This window comes from Zonotrichia leucophrys, chromosome 18 (assembly GCF_028769735.1).
Source record: "Zonotrichia leucophrys gambelii isolate GWCS_2022_RI chromosome 18, RI_Zleu_2.0, whole genome shotgun sequence".
NCBI classification, from domain to species: domain Eukaryota; kingdom Metazoa; phylum Chordata; class Aves; order Passeriformes; family Passerellidae; genus Zonotrichia; species Zonotrichia leucophrys.
This window is the reverse complement of record NC_088187.1, coordinates 7,814,682-7,831,585: the sequence shown is the minus strand read 5'-3', so window position 1 is coordinate 7,831,585 and position 16,904 is coordinate 7,814,682. Positions and strand designations below refer to the sequence as shown.

General features: G+C 42.8%; 1 protein-coding gene across 1 annotated transcript; it reads right to left on the bottom strand.

Moving 5' to 3' along the window:
• Positions 1-208: 208 nt before the first annotated feature.
• On the bottom strand, positions 209-15,916 carry DGKE (diacylglycerol kinase epsilon). The gene is made up of 11 exons (XM_064728304.1): positions 15,086-15,916; positions 13,341-13,500; positions 12,754-12,873; positions 11,621-11,764; positions 9,740-9,897; positions 9,402-9,453; positions 9,139-9,252; positions 8,554-8,625; positions 7,919-8,046; positions 6,908-7,019; positions 209-6,211 (listed from the first exon to the last, which is right to left on the bottom strand). Exons 1-11 carry the CDS (start codon positions 15,529-15,531, stop codon positions 6,053-6,055), a joined length of 1,665 nt encoding a protein of 554 aa, XP_064584374.1. The 5' UTR covers positions 15,532-15,916; the 3' UTR covers positions 209-6,052.
• Positions 15,917-16,904: the final 988 nt, after the last annotated feature.

Below are 16,904 nucleotides of genomic sequence, written 5' to 3'. Positions count from 1 at the left end.
TGCTGAGGTTTGAGATGCTCAGATTTTGCAGCAGGAATTTCAGGCAGTAGCACAGCCACAGAGTTCAACAAAACAAAACTTTGTTCTCAAAATGCCTAAGCCCATCCAGCTGCAGCCCTCCCAGAGCAGGCAGCCATCCTCATCCCGGGGCTGTTGCAGAGCTGAAGACTCACATTTGTTTTTATGCATAGCAAGGAAAAGGAAAAGCTGAGTTTGAATACTTTAATCCACGCCCTTAAATCTACAGAGAAATACAGAACAAATAACGAGACAAACAGATGCATTAGGAAATTCAGTAACAGAGCCAGTGCTGGGAAAAATCTGTATTTACAAATTTCTATGAAGAATATGGAGCAGATGTTTCTGCATAGAGAATTTTAGGGAGTGTAAGTCACAGAGAGAGGCCATGGGACAACAACTGAAGTTTTCAGTTTCCCTGTGTTAATGTGCAGTAACCACAGAGGGGGCAGCTCTGTGGCTCCACTGAAGCTGCAGCTCCTCAGGCAGAACCTGGCCCAAATCACACACTGTGCCCACGTAACCCCTGCACCAACCATCACAATTTGTGTGAGACAGAAGCACACTCACGGTGTCTCTGCAGCAGATAAAACCAGACATCTCTGCTTTTCTAACAATCACTTTTACAGGGTTACCTCCTTACCCCTCCATTTCAGCCTGCCCTCTCTCCAAAACCAAAGGAAAACCAGTTTGAGGTTTGAAAGCGTGGCTTGATGGCAAGGAAAAAATTGCAAATCTGGATTTAAACATTTATCCTGGAGGTCCAAGCTCATGCTAAGTGGTTTTTCATGGCAAGCAAGACCTCACATCCTGCACAGCTGGGAGCTGTGGGGCTGCTCTGGGGTTCTGCTCTCGGAGGGGCAGGAATGCTGCAGTGTCTGCTCACGTTTGGGCACTAAAATCAGATCTCAAACTACACCACAAGGAAACAACTGATCTGCCAAGAGTCCACTGATCACTCCTTACTGCTCCGTGGGGAATAAAAAATACTGAATCCCAAATGTCACCTTACTCAACTGAAAACTGCCCATTTTGTGAGCTATTTCTTGCACTTGAGGCTCATATTTTCCTTGTTTAGTGCTACTTTAGAACATATAGACAAACATTCAATATAAATCCCACGTGGCAGCATCACAGCATGTGTAGCTAAAGAATATATTTTTTTAAACTGTTAACATGCTGACATTTTCCTGTAAGGAGTAATTACTAATTAAAAGTTACAGCTCTTAAAATCAACATTTTACAGTATTCTGATCACTACTTACTAAACAACTACTATACATACTGAAGTTATAAGCTACAAAAATAAAAATCCATTCTGTTTAACTACAAAAATCCTAGAAAGAGAAGATGGCTGGAGGTATTCAAAGAATTACAGCAGTTTGTAGCAGACAAAATGGCTTTTGAGGGATGTAAACCTTGAAGGTACAGAATGCAATAAACTCACAATTTTTATGCTGAAATCTACAAACAAGTTGCAAATTAAACAATGCAAAGAATTAATTACATACAGCAGTAGGGGGACACAACACAGGACACAGGGCAGCATTAAAAAGTACAGTTTTGAGCACATTCATACTTTTGAACAGTTGAGGGCCAGATCCTCAGCCAAGGTCAGTCTGCACAACACAACTAGGTTTAGTCAAGGCGTGTGGCTTTATTCCAGCCTGAAGTATCTCCCTGAGATGCCCAAAGCCTGAATTGGGTATTCAGCACTCTTAGATGATAAAATCGTGCTTTACAACTGTGGCCTCAACACTGCTGAAATAAAGAATGTGTAAATTATCTCAATTTACCTAATTACCACAGGAAGAAGTCATCTCTGCTGCCTCACCCTGTGTCCAAGAAGCACCTCTCATTTCTCAGAAGAAACCAGCATTTTAAATTAAGTGGTTGACATTCAGAAGAATCAGTTACATCCTAGTATTTTTGAAGACAGTCTAATTTAATTCCAACTGAAGACTTAATTATTTTATTTTCCAAAAGGAAGAAAACTGCTAGTAGTCAGTACAGTTAGAACACATAAAGATTTTTAAGTGTCCTGCTCTCCCCCAGAGACTAACCAGGTTACAGTGCTGCTCTACCAAAAGCATTTGTTGCCAAGTAAAAACCAGTACCTAATCTAACACTGATGCTATTGTGCTGATCACAGCTAAAGGTGCAGAGCTTTTTATTTAACCAGTGAGATACAGCAGCACACACTGTAAAAGCTTCAGTGCAATGTAGCAGAGAACCAGAAGGAATTGGCCAATTGAAACCAAACCCTTCAAGGATCAGTTCTCAGAACCTGTGGAGAAAAGGGATAAATGTTCCTCCCCAGCAGCAATGAGAACAAAGATTATATTCAATACAGGCCAGGGGTATTGGGGAACCTTTGGAGTCCTGGTGGTGATGGTGACTGGAAAAGCCAACCAGGTGGGTCACTGGGCCAAGAACAGCTGTGTGAAGCCATTCCAATTTTCTTGTCTGACAAAGCCTTTGACAGGAGGTTCTGTGCACATAAAAATACCCAGCACATCCTCTACGTGAGTGAACAGTGCACTGTGAGCCAGGCAAGGAGCCGACCCACAGAAAGGCTCTCCAAGCAGATTTATGCTTTTTCTATTGCCTGTCACAGGACTGAGAACCTACATTAAAGAAAGTTGTCAGAAACTGACCAAACTTGCTACTAGATGCAACAATATAACTTAAAAATAAACTTCATGAACTCACTTTGAAGTGCTTGACAATCAGTGTAATTGTTTACCCTGCACATTTTACACAAATCTATAATATACAGACTGGCAGAAGAAACAGTTTGTTATTTGGCTTTTTGAAATATTGTTTTCTCAATTTTCCCAATGTTTATGATTAATAGGATAAGGGAAAACTCCTCAGTGCAGGACAGGAGCTCCAGCTGCAGAGTCCCCTCTCCCAAAGGGAGAATTTAGTGTGGGGATTTCCAGGGCTCCAACCTACAAGGAGCAACTCCTTGGATGGAGGAGCTGTTTGCAATGGTGCTCTCTGCACCTACAGCACTGAAAAAGCACGGAGCAGTTTATATTCACAATGCACACTGGGCAGCTCCAGCTCTGGAACAATCAGCCAAGTCCATTCCTGCTGCCAGACAGTCTGGGAGCTCATTGCTGAGGGCAAACTGGGCTAAAACAGGAAACAGCTCCCTCAAAGCCATTCCAAACAGGCTTTAACCCAATTTGCAACACACCAGAAAGGAGGAAACATTGAAAGCAAAGAACAGCTGGAAACAGCAAGGCTTCCCACAGACGCCAGGGCTGACTCTGTTTTACAAGACCTTTTTTTGCCACACAAATGACAGCTCCAGAGTCACAATGGACACTTCAGCCTTACAGAATGTTCTCTAAACCATAAGTGCAGTTTCACAAGAGGCTTCCCCAGGGCCACATTTGCTGCCATCACTCACAGTCCATTGGTGAGACACAAACTTCGCCTCCAAAACCAAGACCACAGAGCAGGGGTTTTCCCAAACAAGCACCCAGTTAAATGCTACTTTCACTTTGTTCCTCCAGCAGGAATGATGGATTTACCCTTCCCAGGGGATGTCACACACGTTGGACTGGAGCCATGAAAAGCTGCGGTGGGAGGGAGCACAAACAGCCCCACTCACCTGTGGGAACACAGGGACACTTCCAGCCTTGGCATCAATTATTTTTTTCTAGATGTCAGGAGTCAAAAGAGTGAAGTTTTTCAACAGCTCAAGGTTCTTGGGCTATAAACATATATTATTCAAACTGATTATTCAAACCAATTTGAATAATCATCGGATCAACTTCAGGGAAGTCTGAACTGCATTATGTACAGTTTAAAGTAGCCAGTGGTGTCATTTCAAATACTGCTTTTCAGAGCACATACCCTGCTTTCCCACAGATTCCTCATTTGTTTGTAAACCACAGTTACATAAAAACTACAGCATAGAACTTAAATACTTTTAGGGTGCTGATGGTTACAAGTCATTAAAAAAATAATAACTGGTAAGATTTTTGAAGCTAATACAAATTGAAGCTCATAACTAAAAGAAAAAAGGTAATGGATTCATCTAGCATAGCATACCTAGGGTATTTTAAACACTTTTTACATATATTTTACTATTATTTTTCATCTCTATTTACATACAATAAAATAATTAAAGTTATGCATATAAAGCTAATGAATATGGAATTTACAAATGGCTTCTGCTTTACAGTTCATTACACTCTAATCACATTTTCAGACTGCTATAAATTCACTGAGAATCAGTAGTATTGAAGTTCTAGTACATACACTTTCTACAAGGAATACCATCAAGTTAAAAATGCTTTCCAAAGAGGATTACAGTTGAAGGTTTTAAAAATACTGACTTTGCCAAGTTTCAATAAATTATTTTAAAATATAAATAGATCATTCAGTGCTAATGCAAACATCATTTTACAGGTTTTTGAAAAATGGTTTCATTTAAAAAAACCTAGAAACACAGCCTACTTTACCCAATGGTCTCATTTTCAGTCAGCATAAAGAAAATTTTAAAACTGGGGGATCATGACAAAAGCATCAGACCAAAGCCCTCACCTTCTTATAATCTTGGCTTACACAGCATAAATTCTCTTCCTACTTGGAAGAGCACCTTCAGTAACTAAACTGAATTTACTCAGTGAGATATTTTAAACTTCAGCTCAGTTCTCACCTGCTGCAGGCTTAAAATTCTTACAACAAAATACAGGAATAAGAGCTTTTACTTCTGTTAACCATGAAGATGTTTTCACCTGAGAAGCTTTTAACCTGAGAAGCTTCAGACATGTCTGACAGTCCCTGTGGGCTCTTGTGGGTGTTCTGAACCTCCACAACCAGGATCAACCACTCATCTTTTTCCCCCTTTCTATCCATAAGGGAAATGAGGGTAACCAACAAGGCATCTCTTTCCACCTAAGAGCCAGTCAGAAAACAAATGCTTCCATGCCTTTTTCCACAATCAAATCCTACACATGAACGGCACCTCTGCAAACTTAGCTCTCAACCTCCACACTTACAATTAAAAGTTAACAGACTGACTTAGTACTGATCATTCTCAGGTAATTATGAGCCACGTTCTTCAACAAGTTTTTAAAAAATACCCCACATTTGCCAATCATCATAATTTCTTTAAAACCCTTCTCTCTAAACAGCTAAAGAAGATGCTCCTTTGTCCAAGATTTCCTCCAAAAAGCCTGCCCAAAAACTATGATGTTGCTACTTACAAGAACTGGAATTAGTCTCTCACTGAACTGAAGCGAAGTCAAGTCACAGGATCATTCAGTGCAATTCATGGTACAATTATTTTGAATTGTATGTTGGGGACTCAAGACCTCAGGGTACTCTTTGGCTTACAAAGCCACTGAAAAAGGACATTTCCTAAATAACATTTCCAGAAACCTTTGGTCCAAAATCAATTTTCTTGTTGAGTACCTTCCCCAGAGCTCCCGGATCCTCTACTTTCCCAGTGAAGCTTATCAGAAATGCACTGCATGAGCAGGTGCACAGAGCTACTGCTCTTGCTCCCAGGCAGAGATGGCAGCCAGGAGCAGGCTGCTGTCACAACACCAACCCAATATTCTGCTTGGTCTGGTTTTCAGCTCTGGAACTGCTCTGGGGCAAGTGGAAGCAGGTCAAACCCCAGCTGTTCCCCTTTGCAACGGTATGAAACATCTCTCTGAAACACTGTGCTGTGTACATGCAGAGACCTGATTGCACAGCAGGGAAGGGCTGCTGCATCCGTCCCTTTCCAGCCATGAGAGGAACATGTTCCAGCTGGAAAGGCTGGAGGGCATCCCCACCAAGCTAAAGCAAACCAGTTGTGGTAATTCAGCTGTGAAAGTTTCCATGAGTGCAGAAGCATGGCTTTTTCCTCAGCTCTAGTTCATTCACAAGTATGAACCTTAGTTGATAAACCTCAGTCCAGATCAGACATTGGTGTTCTAACGAGCTGAAATTCCTCGCTGCCGCACGTCAAATCCCAACTCCACAAAATCTCCAGGTCTTGATGCAGCTGCTCCCTGCCCTGGTGTCACTCTGACAGGCTGGAGGCATCATCATCATCTGTCTGCTCCCCAGAGTGGTACAGCATCAGAGCATGGGTCTTGTGAGTGATGGTGACAGTGCAAGGCCCCTGTGCCCAGGGCTCCCCATCCACCTGCATCGGCATCTTGGAGCTCTTCAGGATCAGCTGGTACCAAACACAACACAACCCAGCAATCAGAACAGCTGTACCAAACACAGCAATCAAACAGCTGTACCAAACACAACACAACTACAGCAATCAGAACAGCTGTACCAAACACAGCAATCAAACAGCTGTACCAAACACAACACAACCACAGCAATCAAAACAGCTGTACCAACAACAACACAACCCAGCAATCAAAATATCTGTACCAAACAACAATACAACCACAGCAATCAAAACAGCTGTACCAAACAACAACACAACCACAGCAAACAAAACACTTTACAACGCAAACACAACACAGCAATCAGGAAACAGCTGCTACCACAACACAGCAAAAAACAGCTGAGCAAATCAAAATTACTAACCAAGGAATCAACATCTACCAAACCAGCAACATCAACAGTGTACCAAACACAACAACACAACCACAGCAGTTCAAAGGGGCTGAAATCACCTTTTACAACTGCAATACACATTCACAGCCTGGCCAGGGAGAAACTGAGAGTGGCACTCACAGGCCACCAACCACAGCAACACAGGTCTGTGTATTATGACATTAATAAAATTTTACTAAGCAAGAGAAATATCCATCTCAACTGCAAACTGCAGTTCTGACTCAAGCAGTTGAGTGCTTGACATTTTCTATTGTGTATTAAAAAAATTTAGGAGAACAGGTGCCTAAGCAGCACTTACCCTCACTGTGTGTGCCTGCCCTAGGCGAACAGGATTTGCCAGTTTCACCTGGATCTGGGCACAGTGGAAAGAACCATGAACACCAACAACCTCTAGAAGTCCATCATCATGTCTATGAAATGAAAAAATGAGACTTCTTTCAGTGAGCTGATGAGCTCCAGCACATATCCCCAAATATTATCCTCTTACTGCTATTTCAGAGAGAAGACAAATGTTGTGCCACCAATAATACATTTACGTTTTTGTGCTGGAGCACAAACCCCACAGAGCAGCAAAGAAAGCCATCAAACAGCTATGGAGCAATTCACCAGTCAGCACACCCGAGCTGGCCTCTGAAATCAGGGATGTATGACTTTCCAAGGCTTATTGTGCACATTTAAGGCTCCCAGTTGATTCCTCTTCCATAAACTTGTACAATTTTCTGCATTTTTTACTCAAATATTCATCAAAAGGAAAATCTTTTAATGGCTTAATTTTTTGGATCTGGGTAAAGGACCTTGCCCAAGGATTTTTTATAAATTCTGGATTGTAAGCCTTGTAACAAAACTATGGGTGTATTTATATAGATGCCTTCTGAAGAAGGAAGTCACAACAGGGAATAATTAAGGTTTGAAGTTATTTTTCTCTTTGGTATTGCTCCCAATATGGGAATCAAAATTTTGGACATGTTTTGTTTTTTACTTCCATTTTAACCTCTAATGAGATGTGGTATTTTAGATTCTGAAATAGATGTATCTTGTACTTTTTGGAGGCTCACTTTATTGTTAATAGCCTCTCTCTCCAATGCTTCTGCTGTCTGTCATGCCAGACATTTTGAGATAGTCTTAAAACCCCCTTGATGTATAGGATGGCTTTACTCCAAGGAAAATACACAAATGTGAGATAGCCTGTCCCAAGGAATCCTTCCAGCCTGCAGACAAGCCTGGCTGCAAAAGCACAATCTGCTGAGGGAATTCCTTACACTGCAAGAACTGTTAAAGGAAAACACAAAGCAAAAAACGCCCTCTGTACCTTGCCAAAGGATAAGGTTCATCCCCCATTCCTTCCCAGAGCCTGCAGCCACCTCCCCAGTATCCAATATTCAGCACAATGATGCCTTCCAAATTGGGCAACTCAATCCTCTCACCATCCAACTCTAGCTTTAAAAGACAAGCAGAAGTTAATTACTGTGGATCAAACTCAGTACTTCAATAGAACTTACTCACTTTATGCATTTAATAGGTTTCTAGTTAAAGAAAAATTGGCCCTGCACCAAGAAAATGTGTTTTCTTTCCATATTTAAAAAAATCTTTAAGAAATCAGATAGTAAATTTCTATTAGTAGAGAAAAGAAAAAAGGAACTCTCACTTATGTAAGCCTCTAGTACTATGGCAAACTATAGCTGAATATCAGAGCTTGCACTCATAGAACTGGGTCAAGGCCAGGAAAAAAGTCAGGAATTTGCAGTAAGCCCAAAGACACGAATTCCATGAAGTAAGCTGCAGACAGCAAAGGAACACAAAAATACTCCAAGGCCACAGCCACCCTCACACAAATATCATTAAGTGCAAATATGGTAAAGAGCAAAGCTTCTCTCCTTTTCTTTCACAAGATAAGGTTTTACACTTCACTGACTGTCCAGACAATAAGCAAGTTAAAAAACTTACCTCAATCTTTTTGTTAAGATCTTTACATTCTTGTACTAGGCAGTCTTTGGTTCCATAAAAAAAATAAACAGCCTACAAAAAACCCAAACAAACAAACAAACAAATAACAAAAAAAAAACACCAAAAAACCAAACAAAACAGGGAGAAAAGAAAATATTGTTAGAAAAAGATAATACATAGGAAGACTATTTGAAAAATTTATGTATAGTTATGGCTGTGCAAACCTTATCTAAAACATAATATATTTGCACATCCTTGAACTAAACCTTCCTCATGAGAAGAGCTACAGCTTGCATAAGAAACTAGATTTCCACTTGAAAAGGAAATAAGCACTTAACTCATGAGGTTTCAAAGCAAATGAGAAACTCTGAGCAAAAACTGCAAATTTTGTAAGCAAGCAGAGGCAAGGCAGAACACTCATGAGTGGGCTTGCCAACATGTTTAACCCATAGCCTTTCCCTAAGAAAAGTTAATTCAAACTCTTAAAATGGCAAGAAGGATGTACTGGTGAAGGAATGTGAACCTAAAATAGCCTGAAGTCAAATCAACAACTCCAAGGAGGAAATGCCCCTTTAGCAAACACACCTTATTGATGATTCTGCTGGAAAACAGAGAGGGAGTTTTCTCACGATGGGCATGGAAATTCAGAGCCATAAGAGCATCAGGTCCTACAGAGAAGTAGTTGTTCATTGTGAATACCTGTAAGACAGAACTTCCAATTATGCCTTGCTAAAAATCATTATTAGGGTTTAAAATTCAGAGTGTTTAATGGGAAGTTGATAACAACAACAAAAAAAAGACAAACATACAGTATTTCACAGAATTCATATTATACTTGCAAACAATACCTTTGGTTTCCTTAAGTTGTAGTATCCTTTGTTTGTTACTTGAACCTTCCATCTGAAAAACAACAGTTGGTACTTAGATTGAGACAGACAGTCCTCAGTATCAAAGCTGTAGTTAGGAATCTCTTATCTATACTGGGATTAAGGCAAAACACTCAAATTTAGTTAAATTATGAAAGAGTTAAGCCCTGTAGAACAACTAAAAGACCAAATTCAGACCTCAGTTAGGTTGTAGCTCCTGGCAATACTTGTGTTTATGTCAATAAACTGCTGCAATGGACTATCAGTAGAGCTACAGCAGTGTTTGGTTCTGTACATTTTATCTTTTCACTGTTCCTTACCTGTCTAGTTTGATTCCATCTGCCTCCATGACATTTCGTAAGATCTGCTCTACAGGGACTTCTCCAGCATAACCTGCACCCCAGCCCAGAGTATTAGACAGGTCATTCCCTGTTCCCAGAGGTAAAACTGCCACTTGTGGGATAAATCGTTCTTGCCCCTAGGACACAAAACCACTGCAGATTAGCTCCTGCTCCAGCACTCATTGCCTCCCTTCCATCCCCAATGCTCAGGTTAGATCAATTCACCTTCCCAGCAGTTCCACAGAGCAGAGCTCTGGGCTGCCAGAGCAGGCAGCACATTGAGCTACTTACCCAGACATAAGGTAAAGGAAGGAAATGTTAAATCATTGTGAGAAGGAAAGAGATACAAACACAATATGGGAACAACACATTCTGAATACTGAGCAGAGTATTCCTTCCCAGGAATGATGCTTTGGATCTGGGAAGTGACAGGAACACTGAGAGATGTAACACACGTGGCTGTGAACTGCAACAAGACACCAAAATGCTCCTGCAAGACTGAGTGAGGTTAGGTCTAAACAACAGAGGCACAGAGTACCAGTGCTCAACCACACACAGAAACACAGACACTCCAAGGAGCACAGGCAGTGTCTCAGTTTCAGGCTGTCACCCACACACGGAGCAGCTGAAGAGCAGCTCTGCAGAGCACAGTGACAGGAGCTGCTCAGAACAGACCCTCAGCAAACCTTGGCTCTCCTGACCACAGAAGGGTCAACAATTATTTCAGCTGTACTATGGCCTTTGCAACTCAGCTGTGAAAAGCACTTGCAGTAAACTGGCACTTTGGTTACTGTTTTATCCAGAAAGGTTATCAGCCAGGTATCAACATGTATTTGAGAGCCAAGATAAATGAAGGGAGCAAATAACCTACTGCTGATAAGAAAAAGGTTTTGCTGATAAATCTCTACAGTTTACCTAATACCAATGACTCAATTTGAACAGGACAAAGAAAAACCCAGATTTCATCAACTATATCAGCACTGAGGGACAATGTATCAAGTGCCCAGGACCACACAACCATATACTCATATTCATTAACCTTAATAGTTACTTTATTTCTACTTCATCAGCACACAATAATTCTCAAAGAGGTTGTTGGACTATGCATGAAGTTGTAATAACAACATTTTATGTATTAACAAGAAAGCTGCAGTAAAAAAAACTTTGATATAAAAACTTTTTTTCTTTCAGCACTAGAGAAAAAGTTTATTAGGTTAAGCAATAAAGTTTATTAAAATTATTTTCCATTCTTAATTTTCTCAGGAGGTCTTAGGAGCATCCCATAAATGAGAACGTCTTCCATTTCAAATCCACAGTAAACAGAGTTTGTTTTTTTCTCCTCTACTTGCAGCTAATAGGCAAGGCTGCAGACAGACAGACTCTTCAGAACATATGACAAGAAGCAGAAGCAAATGACTGCACTCATTTATGCACAGGCAACATAACCAGAATAGCTGGCAAAATGATGAGGTTATTATAAAAGATTGAGAGTGCTGGGAGAAGGGAGCAGTCAGAGCACACCAGCCAATATCAGCAATACCATCTATGACAATATAAATCTGTTCAGACAAAAGGAAAAAACAATGCAGAAAATATCCAGCAGTTTGTTCTCTCCTTGCTTTGCAGAAAAGAACTACTATTAATATAAATTAAAATCTAAAGTGTTCATATGTTCCCTGAACTACAAGGAATAATAAGAGGCATTTCCCACACCCTTTTCCAATATGAATAAACAATTATGCAAATATTCCTCTGTAAGCCTATTCAGGAAGATGAAGGCAATAAATGCAGGTAAGAGATGAGAGGTAAAACTTTGGCAACATCAAAACTCATTTCACCTTTTAATTTAAAACACAATACCTTTATCTTCATTTCATCAATTGCATCCAGGACCCAGCCCACTGTGCCATCCCCACCACAGACCAGAACTCTGACAGCACTGCAAGGCAGCCAAGTGCAGAGCTGGAGAGCTTTAGCAGGTGCAATTTTGCTGAGATCAAAAACCTAGAAAAAAGGAAAATAAGGAATTCTGTAAGTTCACAGAACAGGACTCAGGATTTGCCTCACAGATAAACGACTTCAAGAAGTTAACTCTAATGCAAAACAAAGATTCTCCATTTGCAATATTACATTAGCAAATGAGTTGTCTTGACTTTCATGAGCAGGATTTGTTTCCCAAATTCACAACAGAGCACCAGCTGCCTCCCTAGGATTAAATGGCATTGATAAACTGAGCTGACAGAACCCTTGGAAAAGTCTGTATCTAGAAGCATGAATTCTGTAAAGATGAAAGACTTCAGATAAAAGTAATTTTAAAATACTCAGCACACAAAGAGGTTTATTCTTTAAAGCCTTATTGGGATGCATTTGAAACAAAAACACAGTGATTTCTCTTGGGCTGTATTTTACAGCTGGGTTTTGAACTTCAAAGGAAGAGTATTAAGGTGCAGCCAGGAAATCCAAGAACAACTGCCTGCCTTACGCAACATCCTGAGCCATCCCAGGGGATTTTAAGGGGAAAGCAACTATACAAAGCAAAACTGTCAAGGCTGACATTTCCACATATAAAGTGAGGATTCAAATACAGGTTTCCTATGAAGAAGATTTAAATGGTTCATTTTCTAAAAAGTGTACACTGTTTCAAAAGTGGTACACTTTTGGTACCACTGAATTGGTAATATGGTAATACATGCAGTAAATTGGTAATACTGGTAATATGGTAATACATTCAGTAATTCTGACTGAATTACTGCATGTATTACCATAAGCAAAAAAATGGACTGGTATTAGAATCCTAACAAACTTAGGGCTGGGAGAAGCCTCTGCACATTTTGTTGCTCTCTGTGAAGCTCTTCCTTGCTAAAAGAACCAACTGCATGAATTTGTTTCCTTTACTGATCTTCCACAAGACCCTATAGCCATTGTGAAAACAAGATGATATCTATTCTGATCTAAACCTTGGTTTTGTTATGGTGGCTTTGCACTGTGAATACCTGAACAGGGTTCAGCAGCATTTTAAATTCTCCTAGAAATATTTCACCCATGTTGGTTCCACTGCGAGTATTGGCCAGCACCATTACTGGCATCCAGTGTTTACTGCAGTAAGGGACCACCTGCAAAAGGTAAAAACCAGTCAGTCACACAAATACTGCACGTCTGAAAATGTTTACAACCTTGCTCTGAGCCCCATCCCCTGCAAGGGCTGAAATGAGAAAGTCACCAGTTAGTCTGAAGTAGACAAAACACAAATACTTCTGACACATCAAGGCTGAAGATTCTGCCGTGCTCAGGACAATGAATACTACAATGCTATGAACAAAGCAGTAAAAAACTCACAAAAACTCAAGGAAGTAAGGTAGACAAATCCACATCTGCTTATATTTCAACAACCACCTTAGTAAAATGACAAACACCTCTGAATTAACACAGCAAGTGTTGTGCTAACTTAACAGATCTTGAAACATTTACCTGACAGTTGCTACTGTCACAATGTGTTGAGTTCAAATTTCAAGGTCTGTCTGTGGGTTTATTTGATTGTTGTTTTGGTATATTCTAAACCCAAGAAGCAGCAGGCCATTACCTTCTCACAGTTGGTTCTTTTCTCTTTACGCATCTGGTTGATTGCAGACAAATAGTAGGGTGGAATAATTAAGTCTTTGAATTCTCCAAATGTACAATCCTCAGTCCTCAAACTATCCACCATGCATTCATCATGCACAGTGTACTGACACCACACACACCTGAAAAAAGACCAAAACACCTGAAAACAATCTTCAAACAGGCACAGTGATTTTGCTCATTTATTTTAGACTTTTGTCAAAATATTTATGTTCACATGCACCATTATATTTTCATTCCCTGGAAGCTTATGTATTGGATATAGAAAATTACATAAATTGGTCATGTGCTTGCAGGTCTGGGAAAGCATTTGAATTCTGCTGGGAAAAAAATCCAACAGTTTTAGATTAATTCAGTTCTTTTAAATTAAAAAAAATAGGTGCTATAAATATGCTCCTCTTTGTAATATTAATAATATTTCAGTTACACTGAAAGCCTGTAAAAGAACCTCAACCCCTGTCCATCTTAGAGAGCACAGATAAAATACTAGAGCTCAATTCAATACAGTGAGACAAGTAATGAATGAATGCATTCCTTAAGATTGATAATACCCCTTCAAACCTGAAACCTAAAAGGTTACAAAGAAGTGTACAAGGCTGATGGGATTTAGTTATGCAAAACTGCTTTCCTTTATGACCTATTCTAAAAGCTGTCCTGGAAAACAAGACTAGAACAAGAGGAAATACTGCAATATCCACTTCCAGCCTCTGCAGAATGTTAATCCTCATTTACTACATCCAAAGCCTTGATTTAAGCAGCTGGGAAAGCTATTTTTGGAGTGCTCCTGACTAATCCAACGCACATCTAGAGTATCAATGACACTTGGCCTATACTCTGACTCTCTTTTCCTCTTCTTCCTTCCTTTCCCATTTGCCTCCAAATTCCTGCCCTTCCCTCTCCTACACCCACTCTCAAGGTTTTGTTTCTGATAATCTGCTCTTTTTCTCTGTAATTCTGCTTACTTCCCAAGCAGTTTGACAGTATCACCTATCAGTATAGAAGCAAAGCAAAAGCTGGCAGAATCTGGGCTGGAAAGATCCTCTGAGTAGGCTGAGGTAACACACCGGGGCACCTGTCATTGCATTTTGGCACTGAAAACTTTGCAAGCAACCTTACTAATGACAGTGCAAGTCCATTTAATGGTCCATTATATTTTAAAAACACTCTTAACACAATCTTTATCAATATATTGCAGTAGCTTACAATACTCTTTAGCTGTTTTGAGCATCCTTAAAAATGAACCTGAAACCTCTAGAGAACATTGTTTGCTCTATTTACACTGAGCAGATGCCAATTTTGAGATGCACACTTTGGTTCTCTGAACTGTGAGCTGCGCCAGTCAAACTGCTCAGGCTATCCACTGTACAACCAACAAATTTATTCCTAATATCATTCCCTAAAATACAAACTCCCTTGGACACTGAGAGTCTCTAGTATGTAATTATACAGCAGCCTGCACATCATGCTGGAGTAATGCAATTAAGAGAGCGAGTGGACGTGAGATGCAATGCCACACTCTTAATCTATGACTCACAAGCACCCATTTTAATTTTAGGTTCTTTGAAGCTGGTTTTTATTTTTTTAATAGTATCTTATCTGACTACTGCAGGATCTCTTTTGGGGTGTGGTCTCCCAACAACCCTGCAGAAAACACAACACTGACATGGCACTGCAGTGCTCCCACACCGTCAGACCGCCTTGCAGTACCTGTAGTCGCAGAGCTTGGGCTGCGTGCCGCACTGTTGTTTGCAGACCATGCAGCAGCTGCAGAGAGGGACATTGCCCCTGATCCAGTGGTGCGGCATGGAGCTGGGGGCTCCGGCGCTGCCCCTCATCATGATCTCCTTGCAGAGGAAGCGCCGGTCCGCCTTCTTCAGGCAGGGCTCGCAGACGCGCAGCCCGCAGCAGCTGCAGAAGGCGCCGCGCAGGATGTGCTGGGCGCACACGCAGCAGTACGAGGGCGACCCGAACAGGTCCGTGTAGTGCCAGTCGTGCTTGCTCTTGCGGAAGATGTCCCGGATCAGCAGCTGCCGCCGCGACCGCTGGAAGCTGCACCAGGCCGTGATGAGCACGGGCAGCAGCACGGAGCACAGGGTCCACAGCACCAGGCGCCAGTCGGCCCCGGCGGGGGAGGCATCGCCCGAGCCCTCCATCCCTGCGCTCCCCGGCCTAACCCCTCGCACCTCCCGGGCAGGCGGCGGGGCGAGCCCCGCAACGGCCCCTTCGCTCAGGGAGCCAAGGCGCAGCTTCACGCACCATCTTCCAATCCCTCCTCAGGGCTCGGCACCGACCTGCGCCGCATCGGGCCGACGGCAGCGTTCCGCTGGGGCTCCTCCGCCGCCCGCCCGGGCCTTGCGCGGCGGCGGCCGTGCCCGGGCTCCTCCTGCCGCTGTCTCCGGCGCCGGGAGGGCGCGAACGCACGGCCCCGGCTGCGCCTCGCCGCGGGGCACACGGGGCGGAGCGGACAGCGAGCTCCGGCCCTCGGCCCGCCCGGGAGCTGCCGGCGGAGCCGGGGCCGGGGCGCTCGGCGGGCTCGGAGCGGCGCCGCGGGATGCGCGGGGCGGCGGAAGCGGAAGCGGCCCGGGGCCGTTGCCAGGACACGGGCGCCGCCCGTCCCCCGCCTGTCGCGATAGCGGGGATGTCGCCAGCGGAGCTCAGCGACCGCGACAGTGCCTGGCGGAGCGCCTGGCTCCGCTCCGGCTCCGGCTCCGGCTCCGGCTCCGGCTCCGGCTCCGGCTCCGGCTCCGGCTCCGGCTCCGGCTCCGCTCCAGCTCCAGCTCCAGCTCCGGCTCCGCCGGGCCCAGACTCGAGGCTAAGGCCGCGCTGGCTTGGGGCCGAGTGACCGCCGTGTTTGTGCCTTTATTGCCCAACCATAAATGTTTTCCCCCATAATTTCGTTCTGCCCTAGAATGATGGAGTCATCAGAGTTGGAAGAGGCCTTTCCGATCACCCGGTCCGACCGGCACTGCCACCATAACACCAAACCACAGCACCCACGCCAGGTCCAGCTCCTCGTGAGCAGCTCCAGCCATGGGGACTCCACCATGGGCATCCCTTCCCAAAGCCTGACACACCAAACCATGATAATCTTCAATCTGAATCTCCCCCGTCTCAGCTTGAGGCCGTTTCCCCATGTCCTCTGTTGGCCCAGCAGATAAACCCAATCCCACCTCACTACAACATTTCAGGTTCAGCAGTGAGGTCCCCCAAAGTTGTGCCTTTGTGCTGTATTTTTCCTCCCCATGGTTGTGCTTTATTGCCCAACCATAAATGCCTTCCCCTCATAATTTCGTTGTCGTTACGTGTTTGATTGTTTCCCTGAAGCAGTTCTAATAATAGTGGCTGCCATTAGAACCTACAGGATTTTGCACTTTCAAAACAGTATAGTGAGCAATGATGTAAATTCATACAGCATATACAAAATTGATTGGATTCTAGGTCTTGGTATCTTTAAAAAAACACTGAAAAATGCACATACTGCACAGCTGGGCAACACTCAGATTTCCAGGGAAATTCCTCACTTCCC

Coding starts and splice junctions, on each gene's coding strand:
- DGKE (XM_064728304.1), bottom strand. CDS start 15,531: ATGGAGGGCTCGGGCGATGCCTCCCCCGCCGGGGCCGACTGGCGCCTG. Junction 9,454..9,739: donor GATGGAATCAAACTAGACAG/GTAAGGAACAGT, acceptor GTTGTTTTTCAG/ATGGAAGGTTCAAGTAACAA. Junction 7,020..7,918: donor GAACCTTATCCTTTGGCAAG/GTACAGAGGGCG, acceptor TTCATTTCATAG/ACATGATGATGGACTTCTAG.